This window comes from Tubulanus polymorphus, chromosome 1, assembly GCF_964204645.1.
Source record: "Tubulanus polymorphus chromosome 1, tnTubPoly1.2, whole genome shotgun sequence".
In the NCBI taxonomy this organism is placed as follows: domain Eukaryota; kingdom Metazoa; phylum Nemertea; class Palaeonemertea; order Tubulaniformes; family Tubulanidae; genus Tubulanus; species Tubulanus polymorphus.
Window position 1 is genome coordinate 4,036,580 of NC_134025.1, and position 13,878 is coordinate 4,050,457.

General features: G+C 37.8%; 1 protein-coding gene across 1 annotated transcript in view; it reads right to left on the reverse strand.

Annotated features, from left to right (window-relative positions):
• The window catches only part of LOC141899953 (uncharacterized), a 33,881-nt gene that overhangs the window by 7,825 nt on the left and 12,178 nt on the right, over positions 1 to 13,878 (reverse strand). Inside the window, exons 5-16 of the mRNA XM_074786598.1 lie at positions 13,784 to 13,854; positions 12,817 to 12,921; positions 12,539 to 12,649; positions 11,529 to 11,574; positions 10,117 to 10,777; positions 8,811 to 8,930; positions 8,453 to 8,572; positions 7,200 to 7,752; positions 6,721 to 6,871; positions 6,490 to 6,647; positions 4,129 to 4,239; positions 3,708 to 3,904 (exon numbers count right to left, since the gene is read on the reverse strand). Coding sequence (XP_074642699.1) covers positions 3,708 to 3,904; positions 4,129 to 4,239; positions 6,490 to 6,647; positions 6,721 to 6,871; positions 7,200 to 7,752; positions 8,453 to 8,572; positions 8,811 to 8,930; positions 10,117 to 10,777; positions 11,529 to 11,574; positions 12,539 to 12,649; positions 12,817 to 12,921; positions 13,784 to 13,854 — 2,404 coding nt within the window. The remainder of the gene's footprint in view (positions 1 to 3,707; positions 3,905 to 4,128; positions 4,240 to 6,489; positions 6,648 to 6,720; positions 6,872 to 7,199; positions 7,753 to 8,452; positions 8,573 to 8,810; positions 8,931 to 10,116; positions 10,778 to 11,528; positions 11,575 to 12,538; positions 12,650 to 12,816; positions 12,922 to 13,783; positions 13,855 to 13,878) is intronic.

The following is a 13,878-nucleotide window of genomic DNA, read 5'->3' on the forward strand; positions in this document are numbered from 1 at the left end:
GAATTTGCTTCTGCTTCAACAATACAATCATCAAGAAACCAAACAATTCAGAATATCATGACAAATACAACCAGTATGCCGGAGCATCCTGGAATTAGATCATGGATTTACTTTTATATATTGAGAAAACGAAACCGGTGGTATAAATCATGATGTGAATTCATAAGAAAAAGATATACGAAACCCTACTAAATGGATTGGCTATATAATAAGCTTTCTGACTAGATTTTATGCATTGCTAAGCCAATAAACATTTCTTTTAAAAACGGTGTTGACCCGAGTACAGATAATCTTTACGAATGTCTACAAATAAACGTCATCAGTAAGAAACGGGAGAATGAGGATCGGCAGCAGGGTAAAGAAGAGCAGCAGCCTTCACAGGAAATTAAGCTAAGAACGGTCAATGTGAACATCTCCGTGAGATAGCGAGACACGATTAACTCAGTCTCAGTAATGCATGTTCAGTTGTTGTATTTACCAATCCCACGTACGTATAATACGATTTATCTTCCCTTAAAAGGTAGACATGATTATTACGATGAAATAAAAAAAGAGTCAAATAGAGACAGAATGAAATGAGAACATCTAGTTGCATATTTATATTTACGTGTTGAATAAAACCACAAAAAAACGGTTCTTTATTCTCAGTTATTATTACCTTCTGGATTTCATGGCTTGAAGCACGACCCGATGAAATGCCATGATAGAAACTATATAACCAGTAACCGATGAAAACAACGCTTATCCAAGAAATAACGGATGAATTCTTTCGGGTGATGTTTATCGGGTATCCAATGGAAGCGCACCGGTACCATCAACGAAAGCTGCCGATATCAATGGATTAAACCAACATCATCACCGGCTGAATCAGAGGCATCAATTTGTCGTTACTGTCGCATTAAAGTAGCTCATTTCAAGTCAAATAGTAAATGGCATAAGACTTCCCGGTATTAGCCGCTTGAAATTGACTACCGCGACTAAATGCAATTGCCGTGTGTTGGATGATTTCCGACCGGAATACTGAGTGAAATCGAGGTACAATTCACGATCACGGACCGTTCGCTTTTTTCAACGTTTTTACTGCAAGTCCTCGAGCATATTATGTCTCGAACTTCCACAATTTATCAGACGATTACATTCACATAGTCAACGATGATACAGACCGATCGTCACAGTAGCGTCGAATACAACCCGTAATATAACAGTGAGACGCCGCTGTGATGTGGAAGAGAGAGAGACCTGTTGGTTGTTGAGTTACTGTGGAAATGACAATAACGACGGGTTTATATCTCTCCAGTTCCCGCGACGTAATTGCTTTACTAACTTTCAAGTTGCTTAATATTCCTCGGTATCTAATTTAGCATTGAAGATGTATATGGCAAATAAGACCGACTGCGTATCGTATCATACGCTCGAATAGAGCCAATTTCCAGTCCAAACAATATTAACCTGTTGTATACACAACCCTCCTGTATATATCGAATTCTTACCATTTCCATAAATTCATTCACTATACTTTTATTTCATCATCTCAAACATATTTTCACTCTCGTTCAAACCAACGTTCTCCCATCGGTAGTAATGAAAGATGGATAAAGCTTCATTCCGCGTTGAAGAGATTTTCCCGCTAGATCGGGAAAAGGTCTCTTCATCAAATTACGTATGTTCAGGCGACTGTCAGGTGTTGCTTCTTTCGAAATTGATTCAGGATGCATCGGTTTGCCTGTTCTACCGATGAAATATCTCACAATTTCCCCATTCGGCGTGTTTTGCCAGCATTTGCTAATGGATGTGTGAAATGCAAGACCACAGTGATGTGACTTGAGCCCCGAGGTTGTTGTCAAAGCTTCCAACATATGGCTCATTAGTTCACAGAATGGTAGGCGTCAATCATCGCTCCTCTCTGCTCTCAAAACCCATCATCCACTCAATTTTACAGGAATTATTTTAGATGAGGCAAAACTTGCGATGACACATCGCCAATTGATAAGTTCTGATGACACTTGTGGGTATTTCTCCACTTGAAACATTTCACGCTAGTGAAAATTTCAGCGCATTAAAATTGATCAATTGTCATGATTTCTTTATTAAATAAAGTTTGAACGTATACCATATACCAGTGTCAAACAAGGCAATGGATGGAGAGAACTAGAAATAAAGCTGCCATAAACAGACTAGTAAAGGTTTTATCATAAGCGCACTCGTGATGACCTTTTAGCTAATAATCACTGGCTTAGGGCAGGCTGTAAAAACCAATACATTGCAGTAAGATTATTTCATAAATCATTCTTATGGTTAGATTGTGATGCAACTCATGAAAATAAATAGGATGATACGAATTCACCAAAAATAACCAGCTTTCGAAAATGAAGGTGCGTAAGTGTCTTGTTGGTTTTTTATAAGCAAGCGTTATTTGGGTTAGAATTGCACGAATGTTCATTTGGGGACTACTCATTTATTACGGTTGAGCAGTGAAGGAAACCATGTTATTCGATACAAGCATCGGGTTGAATATTCTATAGGTTTCAGAACGCGCGCTCCGATATTACAACCACAAGACTAAGAATAATAAATAATCAATGAATTCTTTCTTTATTCATTTTTTATAGTGAATTTATCTCTTGAGGGGTAGAAATTTCCAATAACAAGAACTCCAGAGAGAAATCAAGCGAACATACACAGAATGCATCAATAAGATTGCCTTCTGTAACTTCGCGATTATGCTACAATCAATAGTCTAGCTTCTAAACGGTATTTTCACCCACCCACATGGAATCAAATAAAATGTCAGAGATGGTATAATAGTTATTACTGTTATGTTGCAGAGTGCAGTTATGCAATATTGGCAATCACTTTACCCACTTGCTACAGTCCATCGATGAACTAATCAAAATTGAAGTCAGAGAATGAAATGATGAACTCGCGCATATTATTAGTTCATATAACATCATTAAAATCAATCTCAAATCCATAACATAAGTCTCTATATACATGTACCACGAAAAGCACTTCTAGCTACAAATGCCAAATGATCTGAACATGCATTTCTAATGAAAGATTCATATCGTAGAATGTCTTAGATATTGACTGAGTAGAACTTCTCAGAAAGTCAACTGATCACGCTATGTTTTTACGAGACTGTTGCGTAATGTCTCGTATGTATTCCAGTTGGCGATGAATACTAAAACAGCTAATTTCCCAAGTATATCAAAGATGTTAATGATTTACGTGACGTGAATGAGAATCATCGATGATAGCTGTATACTCATACAATTACAGAAGTTGTTATCGCATGTTTTATGTATAACACTCGGTTATTCACGGGTTCTTCATCAACATCTGATGTGATCAGAAAACTCAAACAAGTACAATACATGAACGCTGTATATAAAAGACCGACAATATTGGAAGAGTTAACAACAAGAATCTGTTATACCGACAATTACTAAAGATGGGTAGAAACAGATTTTCATTAAATCTTCAATATTATGGGTATTTCATGATATGCACTTCATAGACTGCAACCACAAAAATATCGCAAAAAAAAAAACAGGTCTCATTCATAAATAAATGAACTATAGACTAAATTGATTTAGGCTGAACGATGGTAAACATGTGATTTCATTTCCTCAGCAATAATGAAATGTCACTCGGCTCAAAGTCTTGCGAGTAAACACTTCGACGTCCAATGAGAGGATGATTCTTACCTTTCTCCATCGTCTCCTAACAGGCCTAATTTCTTCAGCACTGGATCGGGAAGACTTGGAAACACAGGATGATCTTTATCGCTGGGGGTTTCTGATCCGGAATCCATACTTCCGCCTTTCACCGACTCAGTCTCTGACGTTTCCGCTAACTCCGGCATCGCCGCATGTTTCAACACCTTTTTCTTCAGTAAATGTTCCTGTAATAATTGACGTGTAAAACCGTTAAAAACAGTTTTACATTTGAGAATTCAAGCATGATTCGATAATCCTTTTATAACCGGAACATACAGAAATGAATGGTTAAAATTCTAACCTTCAGAACGGTATTTAAACTAACCCTGACCAGCAGCAGACGTTGTGCGTATGATACATTGAGGAACGACTGAATAAATATATGATTGATATAACTAGCCCTTCTTACCTCTCTGATTCGAGCTAATTGGACGTTACACGTAGGTCTTCTGTTAGATGAAACATCCGGATCATTCGATTGACTGAAAACATCTCTTCTGATATCAGCTTCCAAAAAATCCTGAATCGACAGAATACGATGAAAACCACATCAAAAAGGAAAGTCTGTTTTAAGTACTTTGAATGCAGGAGTAACTATTGATCTTTCATACGAAAATTCGGTATGCAAGCTCATCATCGTGGTAGACAGCCGTGTGTATCGAAGGATCTTACCGAGAGTATAAACAAACAGTTATACGGCAACTGAACAAGCAAGAAAATTGATCCTTTTAGAAACTAATCCAGTATGATATAAACTAAAGAAATTAGATCTGGAAACACTGTCAAATATCTCGCAGGAAAAGTAACATTTTTATTAGACTGAGCGTGTCGATTAGGTGCGTTTGATATAATGGGAAATACACAGGTGTCAGATAGAAAATACCAGCATGATAAGTTTCATAATTGACTGGTAATGCACGAAACCCTACAGGAAAACAGATCATCACTAATAATCCCATCTATGAGGCTCTCAATGCTTTCATCGATTCGATGTTGGGCATTTGCATGATTTTTATCTCATTAAACAATCAGTTTCTATTCATATTATCTATAAGAATAGTTTACACGGTTAACGATAGAAAATGAGTAATTATTCTATGTTTCTGGTAATCGAATAAGCTCCAGTGAAGAGTTACGTACTAATCATTTCTCTGATATTATACCGTAAATTATCGCTAAATGTCAGAACTTATAACACCTGTCAGTATAAGCAATTTAAAGAAAAAAATCATAGAGAAAATGCATAAAAAATACATGCGTTAATGTATCCTGTTTCCAACCTTGTCGAGAATGATAAATGAGCGATTGCCTTGCCTTACCTGATCCGTCCTCGGTTCATACTTCAAACTGTCATCGGAAGAAAAAACCTGAGTTTGTCGTAAAATATGTCTACGTTTACAGGAGAGTTGTTGTTGACTAGGAATAAACTTCGCAATTTGATTGTGTCCTTGTTCCTCTGGCAGTGAAGTAGTAGTATAGGGCTTGAAAGCACTTTTTAGACTTGTTGCAAACTTATCCCCGAATGCTGGGCTGAAATTCACTTGTTTTCGCTCATCACCCGTTACTGAAGTTGTAGGTTTTGGTCGAATGAGATCAACATTTTCTGATGGTTTTCCGTCATTTTGTACTAATGAACCTGATAAATCTCCAAGACTGATTTTTCGTGGGGCGTAATCTTCATAGTCACTGATTTCACTTCTTACCATACGAGACATGTTTCAAAATAAATTCCATTAATCACAAAAACGTCTGAAACCCTCCTACTATTCTCGACGCAATGGTCAAATCCATTAGCGAATTCTCTTTACACTGATTGACACGGCAAATACCTCGGGCAATAAAGACAGTTCAAATAAAACTAGTTCTTCGGAACAATAAAACGGATGTAAGATCTTGAGAACGTTTTCGAGTTTAAATCATATTGTGCCATCCGTAGATCCTTTATCAGTTATCAAAGCAGCAACCTTGAAAAAACCCACGCAATCAATTCCTAAAACACCTGAACCAACGGATTATTCAAGCAATCGAAACTTCAGATGCATTGAATATTCATTTCGGTACTCAGCTATTAAAGAGAGTAAGTTAACCACGAAAATAATGACAAGATATATCCAAGTTCCGGACTCTTAAAGCTTCATAAATATCCTCGTAGATATATGAACTGGAAAATTGCATAGTTTTGAGCATGATTTGTTCCTATGTAGTCTGTAGCGCGTGCATATTGACAAAACATAATCCTGATGTTTGCTAAACATTTGTCACACAAACCAAGTCAATATTAGTTTACAAGAAAATACACTGCTCACTTATAATATCCACAGTTTGTACGGGTTCAATTCTGCCTTATTTCACACATAAGAACTATGATTTTTTTTTGCGAATATTTTTTTCGACGACACACTCAGCGATCTATAATCACAGTATACCGGTATAGACAGCGAGCAATACCTGATGATCTTTTAAATAGAAATTTGTCAATAACGGGAGAGTGGAATCAATAACAGACTCATTATCCATACATACACGAACAAGACAGTATTCAGTACAGTGAAAGTCAGAATGGTTTATGGTATAATATCGTATCGATAAGAAAAGTCAAGATGAGATAGTGAAAAGCCAGTCATTTGGTCTATATAATAGTTGAATATGAGCAGGTAGTGCATGAAACTATCAATCAGATCTACGATTAATAATAATTCTTTGGCTTCAATACACGTCGGGTATCGCTTACAAACTGAAACATAGTAAACGAATGACCTGCTGAACATACCTGATCTTGAATGAGTGACGATCTGCGTGAAGATAAAGGTGAATCAGTCGATGGAGCCTCGACCGAGATTTTGGGAGGATGCGGACCGTGATCGAATGAATCTTCTGAATCGTCGAATGACACCGATCCATCGGACATCGTCATACTCGTATCGTAATCTACAACGGTCAGTTCGATACAAATCCTTAAATTATCAAAATTAATTTCATCACATAAATGTCGATTACTCACCACTACTTCCGAGTACCCTCCGCAGGCGTCTAGGACGGTGTCGAAGTGACATTTTTCTATTTTCGTCTTCGGAAGTTTGCGAACTGATGATTTTATCCACTTCTGACAAATCTACTTCATCTAAATCAGTCTCCAATAATCCACGTGAATCCTACAACAATGTTTAGATACATTCAAAAGTCAGCAAAATCTCTAGAAGGTAATAACTGTGAACAAGGTGGAAAGACAGTATTAAGGCATAATGGTATCTAATATTAATAAAAGCTCGGCCAGTGTAGAACGTAAGAAATTAATATCACAGATTTTGCCAATAAATCAAAAGTTATCAAACAAGGTATGTTATGTACATTACGAATTTCATAGTATAGATACGGAGCTAAATCTATCATACGGTGTCAAAATCTAGGATGTCATCATTAGAATTCAGTCTCTGAAATTTTGATAGATATTTGAAATAATTTGAGCATCAACACGCATACCTTAATGGTCCCGGGAGGCAGCCATGCGTGAGATGTAGCAGGACTGACATGAATCCGATCTGCTTCCGGTTTCGAATGTTGACTGAGACGATAGGGTGAAGTTTGAACGCCGGAATGTTTAAATGCACTTCCTCCATGAGTTTCATCAGAATACGATTTCTCTAATTTGAACCTGACGGATGTCGGTTGGGTTCGATTACTTTCGGTAGAATGAGATCTCACGATCGGAATGTTATTACTGTCAGTAACTGATCTCTTGGTCGTTGAATTGTCACCATCAGTGTTCACTAACACTGATCGTCGGACGGGTGGACTGTCGCTGTCACTATTGTTATTATTACTAGTTAAAGCAGATCGTCTACAAACCGGACTTAAACGCAACTGTACAGGATTCACTTGAGGGACGGTTAATCCAGAGTCCAGTTTAAACGTGACAGGCCCTTTTTGTTTATTATTGTCTTTCGAGGCTTCAGGTTGGACAGTTATCGGGGATAGATTACGAGGCGTATTTCCTGGTGTATTGCCTGGAGATATGTGATTCTGTTTCATTAATCTGAAATGAAAAAAAAACAAAGAAATTCTTCACAATACAGCATCAATTGATCGAATATCACGAACATTTATAGTTCTAGTGTCATACTGAATGGATAGATGGCCACATAGTACTTAATTCATGGATCGCGTGCTTAGAAATTTGATGATGTCTCATTGATTTGGATTGATTACTAACGCATTTCTATTAGTGCTTGATATATTCCAAGCACTAGTTTCAAGTAGCCTTCATCACTGCATCGGACATTAGTAATCACTCAATAGCTTTAACTACAAAATTAGACATTTTCTAGCTCTTATAAACTTTAAATTCTTGAAATAGAATTCTCATGCATGATGGATCCGTCCATCATCATAGAATTTCTGCCCTTCTCATTCCTGTTATTCATCCTGTTTATCTTAGTATATTAGAAATATTTTTGAAACAATGTTTATCGCAAAATCTTGGATTACACTCAATAGGAATTTGACAGTGTGGCCTTGAATTATGACATGAAATTATCAAGCAATATCTATCAATGATCAAGACTTCCAATTTGTGGAAATATCCGTTATGTACATCTAAACTGGGTTTTCGTTTGTCTAGATCTGATCAATCGATTGGTCGAGACACTGATATTGCATGTGGTTGAGACAACTACCGACGAAATACAATATCAATTGTTTCCATGGTAGTAGCGTTTATCCCTGAAAATACGTACCGACAGTCGGGAGACTTATCACGGCTTCGATCGCGCAGATTTTGATAATCGGGTGGATTTTTATATTTGGGCAATAACGTTTTATACTGTTGATCGCTTTCAGCTTTCGATGACCGCGACCTAAAATAAAGTGATAACCGTAATATAAGCCCTTCCAAGAAGAACAACTATGAATAGGCAAAAATAGGCAGCTATTTTTTTATTTTCAGCACATCGAGTAATGAATGTATTGTAATGATACATCGACTACATGTTCCGCAACACAACAGGACAAGAATGATTTGTTGTCATGTGATGCCAATAAGAAGGGGTTTCGAGACAATAAAACCGTGCTAGAGAGCAGACCGTGTTTGAGTACCTGCTGGGTGTGTCGAGACCTGTTACTGATTCTGTTAATGATCCTTCAGCATCAAAATCTGAACCTCCTTCTGGTTGCTCGATCAGAATCGATAACTTTCTGTTGTGGCACGGTGACGACCTGAAAAATTAGTTTTTTGCTGACATTTGTCGTTGGTGCACCCATTTAGCACTAATCTACAGCCTGCCCTCTAAGCTAAACAAAAACTCTACACTAAAACAGGACAAACCAACAGTAATTCGGCGAGACAGGACAAACACAACAGGGTAAATAAAACATTAATGTTTGATATTGCACATACAGCTGAATGGATACAGCAGAATTGAACCTGTCTTCATCTCCAGAAGAAACTATGAAAAAGTGTTTCGTTCACGGGTTTTTCTAGTTCTGGAGACTTGAAGGTAATTTGAAAGACTACATGACGATCTGCAGAAGCTAATGAAATGCAGATTGATGATATGGGATACTACACCACAAAAAATACGACATGCAGATAGATAGGAGGATGTGCGTGACGCATACAAAATCTTATCATAACATTATCGAATGAATAGCGAATGCGAATGATTTTTAACAAGACAGTTTTCATGTATTGCGAGGCATCAAATTCCATTAACACTCTAGCTATATGATGCGGCAACACACTGACAATTCACAACTGAGAACTAGATGATATGCATACAAGATCAGATATTGAGAGAAAATTTCATGATTAACCGGTGCTTCACGATGCTTTTAATGGGGTGCATCGATGCAAAACTAACTACACTCATGAGTATTGAATCTTCCTTCGATTTCAACACTGGCTATAATGCGAAATAGATTGATAACTATAATTATGACAAGTTCCATTAATAGTTATGTATTTGAGTGGCTTAACTGTAAAACTTGAGTGTATATTATTCAGAAAAAATTACATTCACGGTCAAAAATGAAATCAGTTATGTGTTAAATGACGTGCAATTAAAATCTATGGTAAAATCATCATACAAACAATAATGATAAACTACAGACCATAGGTACCACCAGCACTGTGAGGTAGTACTGAGATACCAGCATGATGAGGTACCAACACCCTGAGGTACCAGCAATGCGAGGTACCAATGCTGTGGGGTACTAGTACTGCGGCTACCAGTACCGTCAGGTACCCGTGCTGTGGGGTACCAGTACCGTCAGGTACCCGTGCTGTGGGGTACCAGTACTGTCAGGTACCCGTGCTGTGGGGTACCAGTACTGTCAGGTACCAGTGCTGTGGGGTACCAGTACTGTCAGGTACCAGTGCTGTAAGGTATCACTGAATACATACCATTCTTCATTATTATTCTCCTCTTCATCATCTTTAACATTGACTTGTTGTTTACTAATAGGTGAATTGTTTGAATCACTAACGGCTGCAAGGTTTGTCATGTTTGACACACGGTATACAGGCGGTGAATTATTCGTACAAACGTAATGATATGATTCCAAGTTTCGCGCGGTGGCGTACGGCGCTTCCGACGAGTGTTCGTACATCGTTTCGGGAATGTTGATTTCCACTGAGGTAGGTTTCGCACCCTTCTCAATCGCTGCCTTAAAACTAGAACTGCGTTCGCGGGTAATCCCGGTTGCCGTCGTGCCGGGCTCGTGATGAGAAACGGCGACGCTGTAAACGTTATCCGCTCCTGCATAGACCGCCAACAGTCCTTTCCTTTTAGGATTATTGTCTAAACAGACAGCGCTCGATGACCGGCACGATAGAACACTGTTACTGTTGTTACATTTGTTTATACCGTACATAGTATCGGTATCGGTTTGTGTTGAACAAGTGACGTGATTATTGTTTGGCAACAATAGCGGACAAGATCGAGACTGGACGTGATTTGATAGATTCAGTATGCTATTTGACGATGACGATTCCATGTTCTCCAGAATGTCCTGAGCAGATGATGAAGTGGCTTTTGGATTGAAACAGTCGAGGGTCAGTGCTTCTGAAACGATACGAAATGTATGAATGCCGTGATATTCTGGCCATCTGAACTGATTGCTGCGTTACGAGCGCTTAAAAGAGAGGATGCGAGTTCAAGGTTTTATCAGGAAATAACGCTTAATTGTGGCCATCAAATCATTGTTAATAATCATTTGTGACAATCAGAGACAGACGGCCGACAGCTCTGTTATAACAGTTGTTAGTTCGCCCATCGTTTATTAAGCTAATACGCCCTAATTTACCTTATTATCTAAAAGCCGGTTTAAAATTTCAAGATTATAACAGGCGAATAACTGATTTACTGTTGTGTTTGGTTTATCTACTATTAGCTGCTTTCTTTTGATATATCCTCAGGGAAAAATCGAAGCTATCTGCTTTTAGTCGCCCGTCTCTTATGTATTCCCGTAAGAGTTAATGTAATGCGAGAGACAATGTGAACGCATAGCAAGTGTGAGGGGACGGATGGAATGGACACGTTAGATTAACTCGTGTAAGTAAAAGGTCATGTGGTACTACTCGATCATCAATTTTTGACACATCGAATATAAACTAGTGGGAAACTTTTTTCTGGCCAGAATTCATTTCTAAGTCATATTCTACGCATTTGATGAGGACATCAACGCAACAGCTGTCTGGTGTATTATACAGGCTGGATTGTAAATGAAATGGAGACAATTTCACATGAACTATGTGCAACGGGATAATGTATCAAATCCTGGGTGATCTACCGGTAACCAAAAGAGCTTTCTTACCGGAAAGTTGGACTTGAACGTCACCTAATGACAGATTCTTTGCAGCCTAAAATGAAATGGAAAAATAATTGGCGGATATAAGTCATAACATTTTCACCTTACAACGATACAAGCTTTAATTCCATTTTTTTCCAGTAATCATTTCAAAGGCTTAGTGATATTATCGTGTATCCACTGGTAATAACGAGGATGGCATTCGCACGGGATATTCTCATAAAGACTTCAATTTCATCACAAAATAGAATGCCTTATCTACGTGTAGAGTGCGTGTCAGCCATGTCACAGCACGGAATATCTCATAGTATACACAAACATCGACATCAACATTTTTCATGGAATTTCGCAATCGGCATAATCTAAAGAGTTATACGCTATAAATGCCAATGAGGATTTCAAAATTGGCTGCGTAATTTGATTTATGAATTTATCACACTTCAATAAATATTCAGGTTCTTAATATAGACACACAGTGGCAATTGAACACTATCGAAAATTTACAAGCACTTAAATGAATCTTAATGTTATTTTGATCGCGAAGCTCTAATACCACAGATTCTAGTAAAGCATCTCAGAATTTGTGAATCAATACCAATCAAGCCGTAACATTTAAAACACGTCTCGGCGCATCAACGCGAAATTGTATACGGTTGCAACCATGGTTACAACTTCACTTCTCATTGTTGTATCGTAAAGACATTTTGAAATTGAAGCGAAAATTTTGACCAGATTTATGAGTAAAAAGTAATAAAACACATGAGAGTGGAGAACATCATGCGTATTATTTTTAAAATGTGGTGTTAACTGTTCGTATATCATACGTGGAGTGGGATGGAACAAGGCAACTTTTGTTAGTGAACCGGTAGATGAAGTGTCCCCAAATATCAGCAAAATCATTCTATGTCTTATTCGATGCACTACCGGTACTTCTAGCCATGAAACTTGTTGGTACTTGAGGAAACAACAGTGATGTGGATGATTTCACCCCTGTATAGCCCGCGTAGTTAACTTACATGCGCAGCTAATGCAGCCTGTGTCTTGGCAAGTTGAGTTTTTATCAAGCAGATCTCCTTGGTAACTTGGTCCTTGACGGAATCAGAAGAGACAGTAATTGGCGTTTCATGCTGGGGAAGAAAAAGATTTTTTAAATTAGCAGTTCAAATTCAGTTTCATAAATGAATTTTGATTCTTCACTTTTTGTAAATGCCTTTATCCTTAGGTAAAACCTTCTTTATACGAAGTGATGTCAATTTCTGTACAAAAAAGGGTAAAAATAGGATAAAGTACATACCTCCTCACCGTCTAGCAAACCTTCAGCTTCGATATCTTTTTGAAATAACCGCCAGATATCTTTTAGATCTATCTGATGGGATGAAAGAGCAGCAGCTAATGTTTCCTAAGAATAAAAGCAAAGTATTTGCATAAACAAGAAAGAATAAATGAATTTTTCGTAATGATATTAAACGTACTCTCTGCTTGCCTAGCGAAGATTCGATTACTGTGGTATTTTGTGGTGGTATGGAACGCATTGATTTTATACATCCCTTACACCATCAACTTGTTATGACCCGTGGGAAGGTAATTGATGGCACTAAAACTGCAGATAGCACTACTAATGTTCTTACCAAGGGTAGGACAATGACAGGATATGCTAGATAAAGCCTTTGGCTTCAAATCTATTTCGGGAATATTTTACTTTGAATCTTAAGACTCAGAATTGATAATTACTAAGAAACTTTTAACTTCCCAAGATGGAGATTATTCTTTGTATTTCTAAAATTCATTTTAACAGTGTCACTGTCATGACTGCACCGAATCAGACAAGTTAAAAACTAGACAGTAACAATATAAACAACGACAGTACCGATGTAAAACAGATCAAACCATCATTACTTAGATTGCGTCTCAGGGTAACTTGATTAAGCAAGTCACATGTGATCAGTTGATGAATATCTCGTCAGTGTAGGAGAGAAAATACTCCATAATGAGAAAGCATCGACAATAACTACTACAAGTACGGACTCAACCCGATCTCAGTCAGTCGAGATGCCAGGACCACGAGATAGCAGGAAGCTATGTATTTCCTATCAGGAACGCCATAAATCATCAACATGGCACGCTTTCCTTAATATTAGATTCGTGGTTTTGAATTAATCATATCAATTGCTTATCTCCATCTACAGCTATAACAAACTGTATATGATATGTCAGCTAACAGTACCTGGCAGGCGGGATTATATGAAGGGGGACTAACATACCTCGAGTTTAGTTGTGCGAGTAAGTAAATCCCTTGATGCTGATAATTCCGATTTCACATTTGCCAATTCAGCTACGAGTAAAAACAAAACGCGCC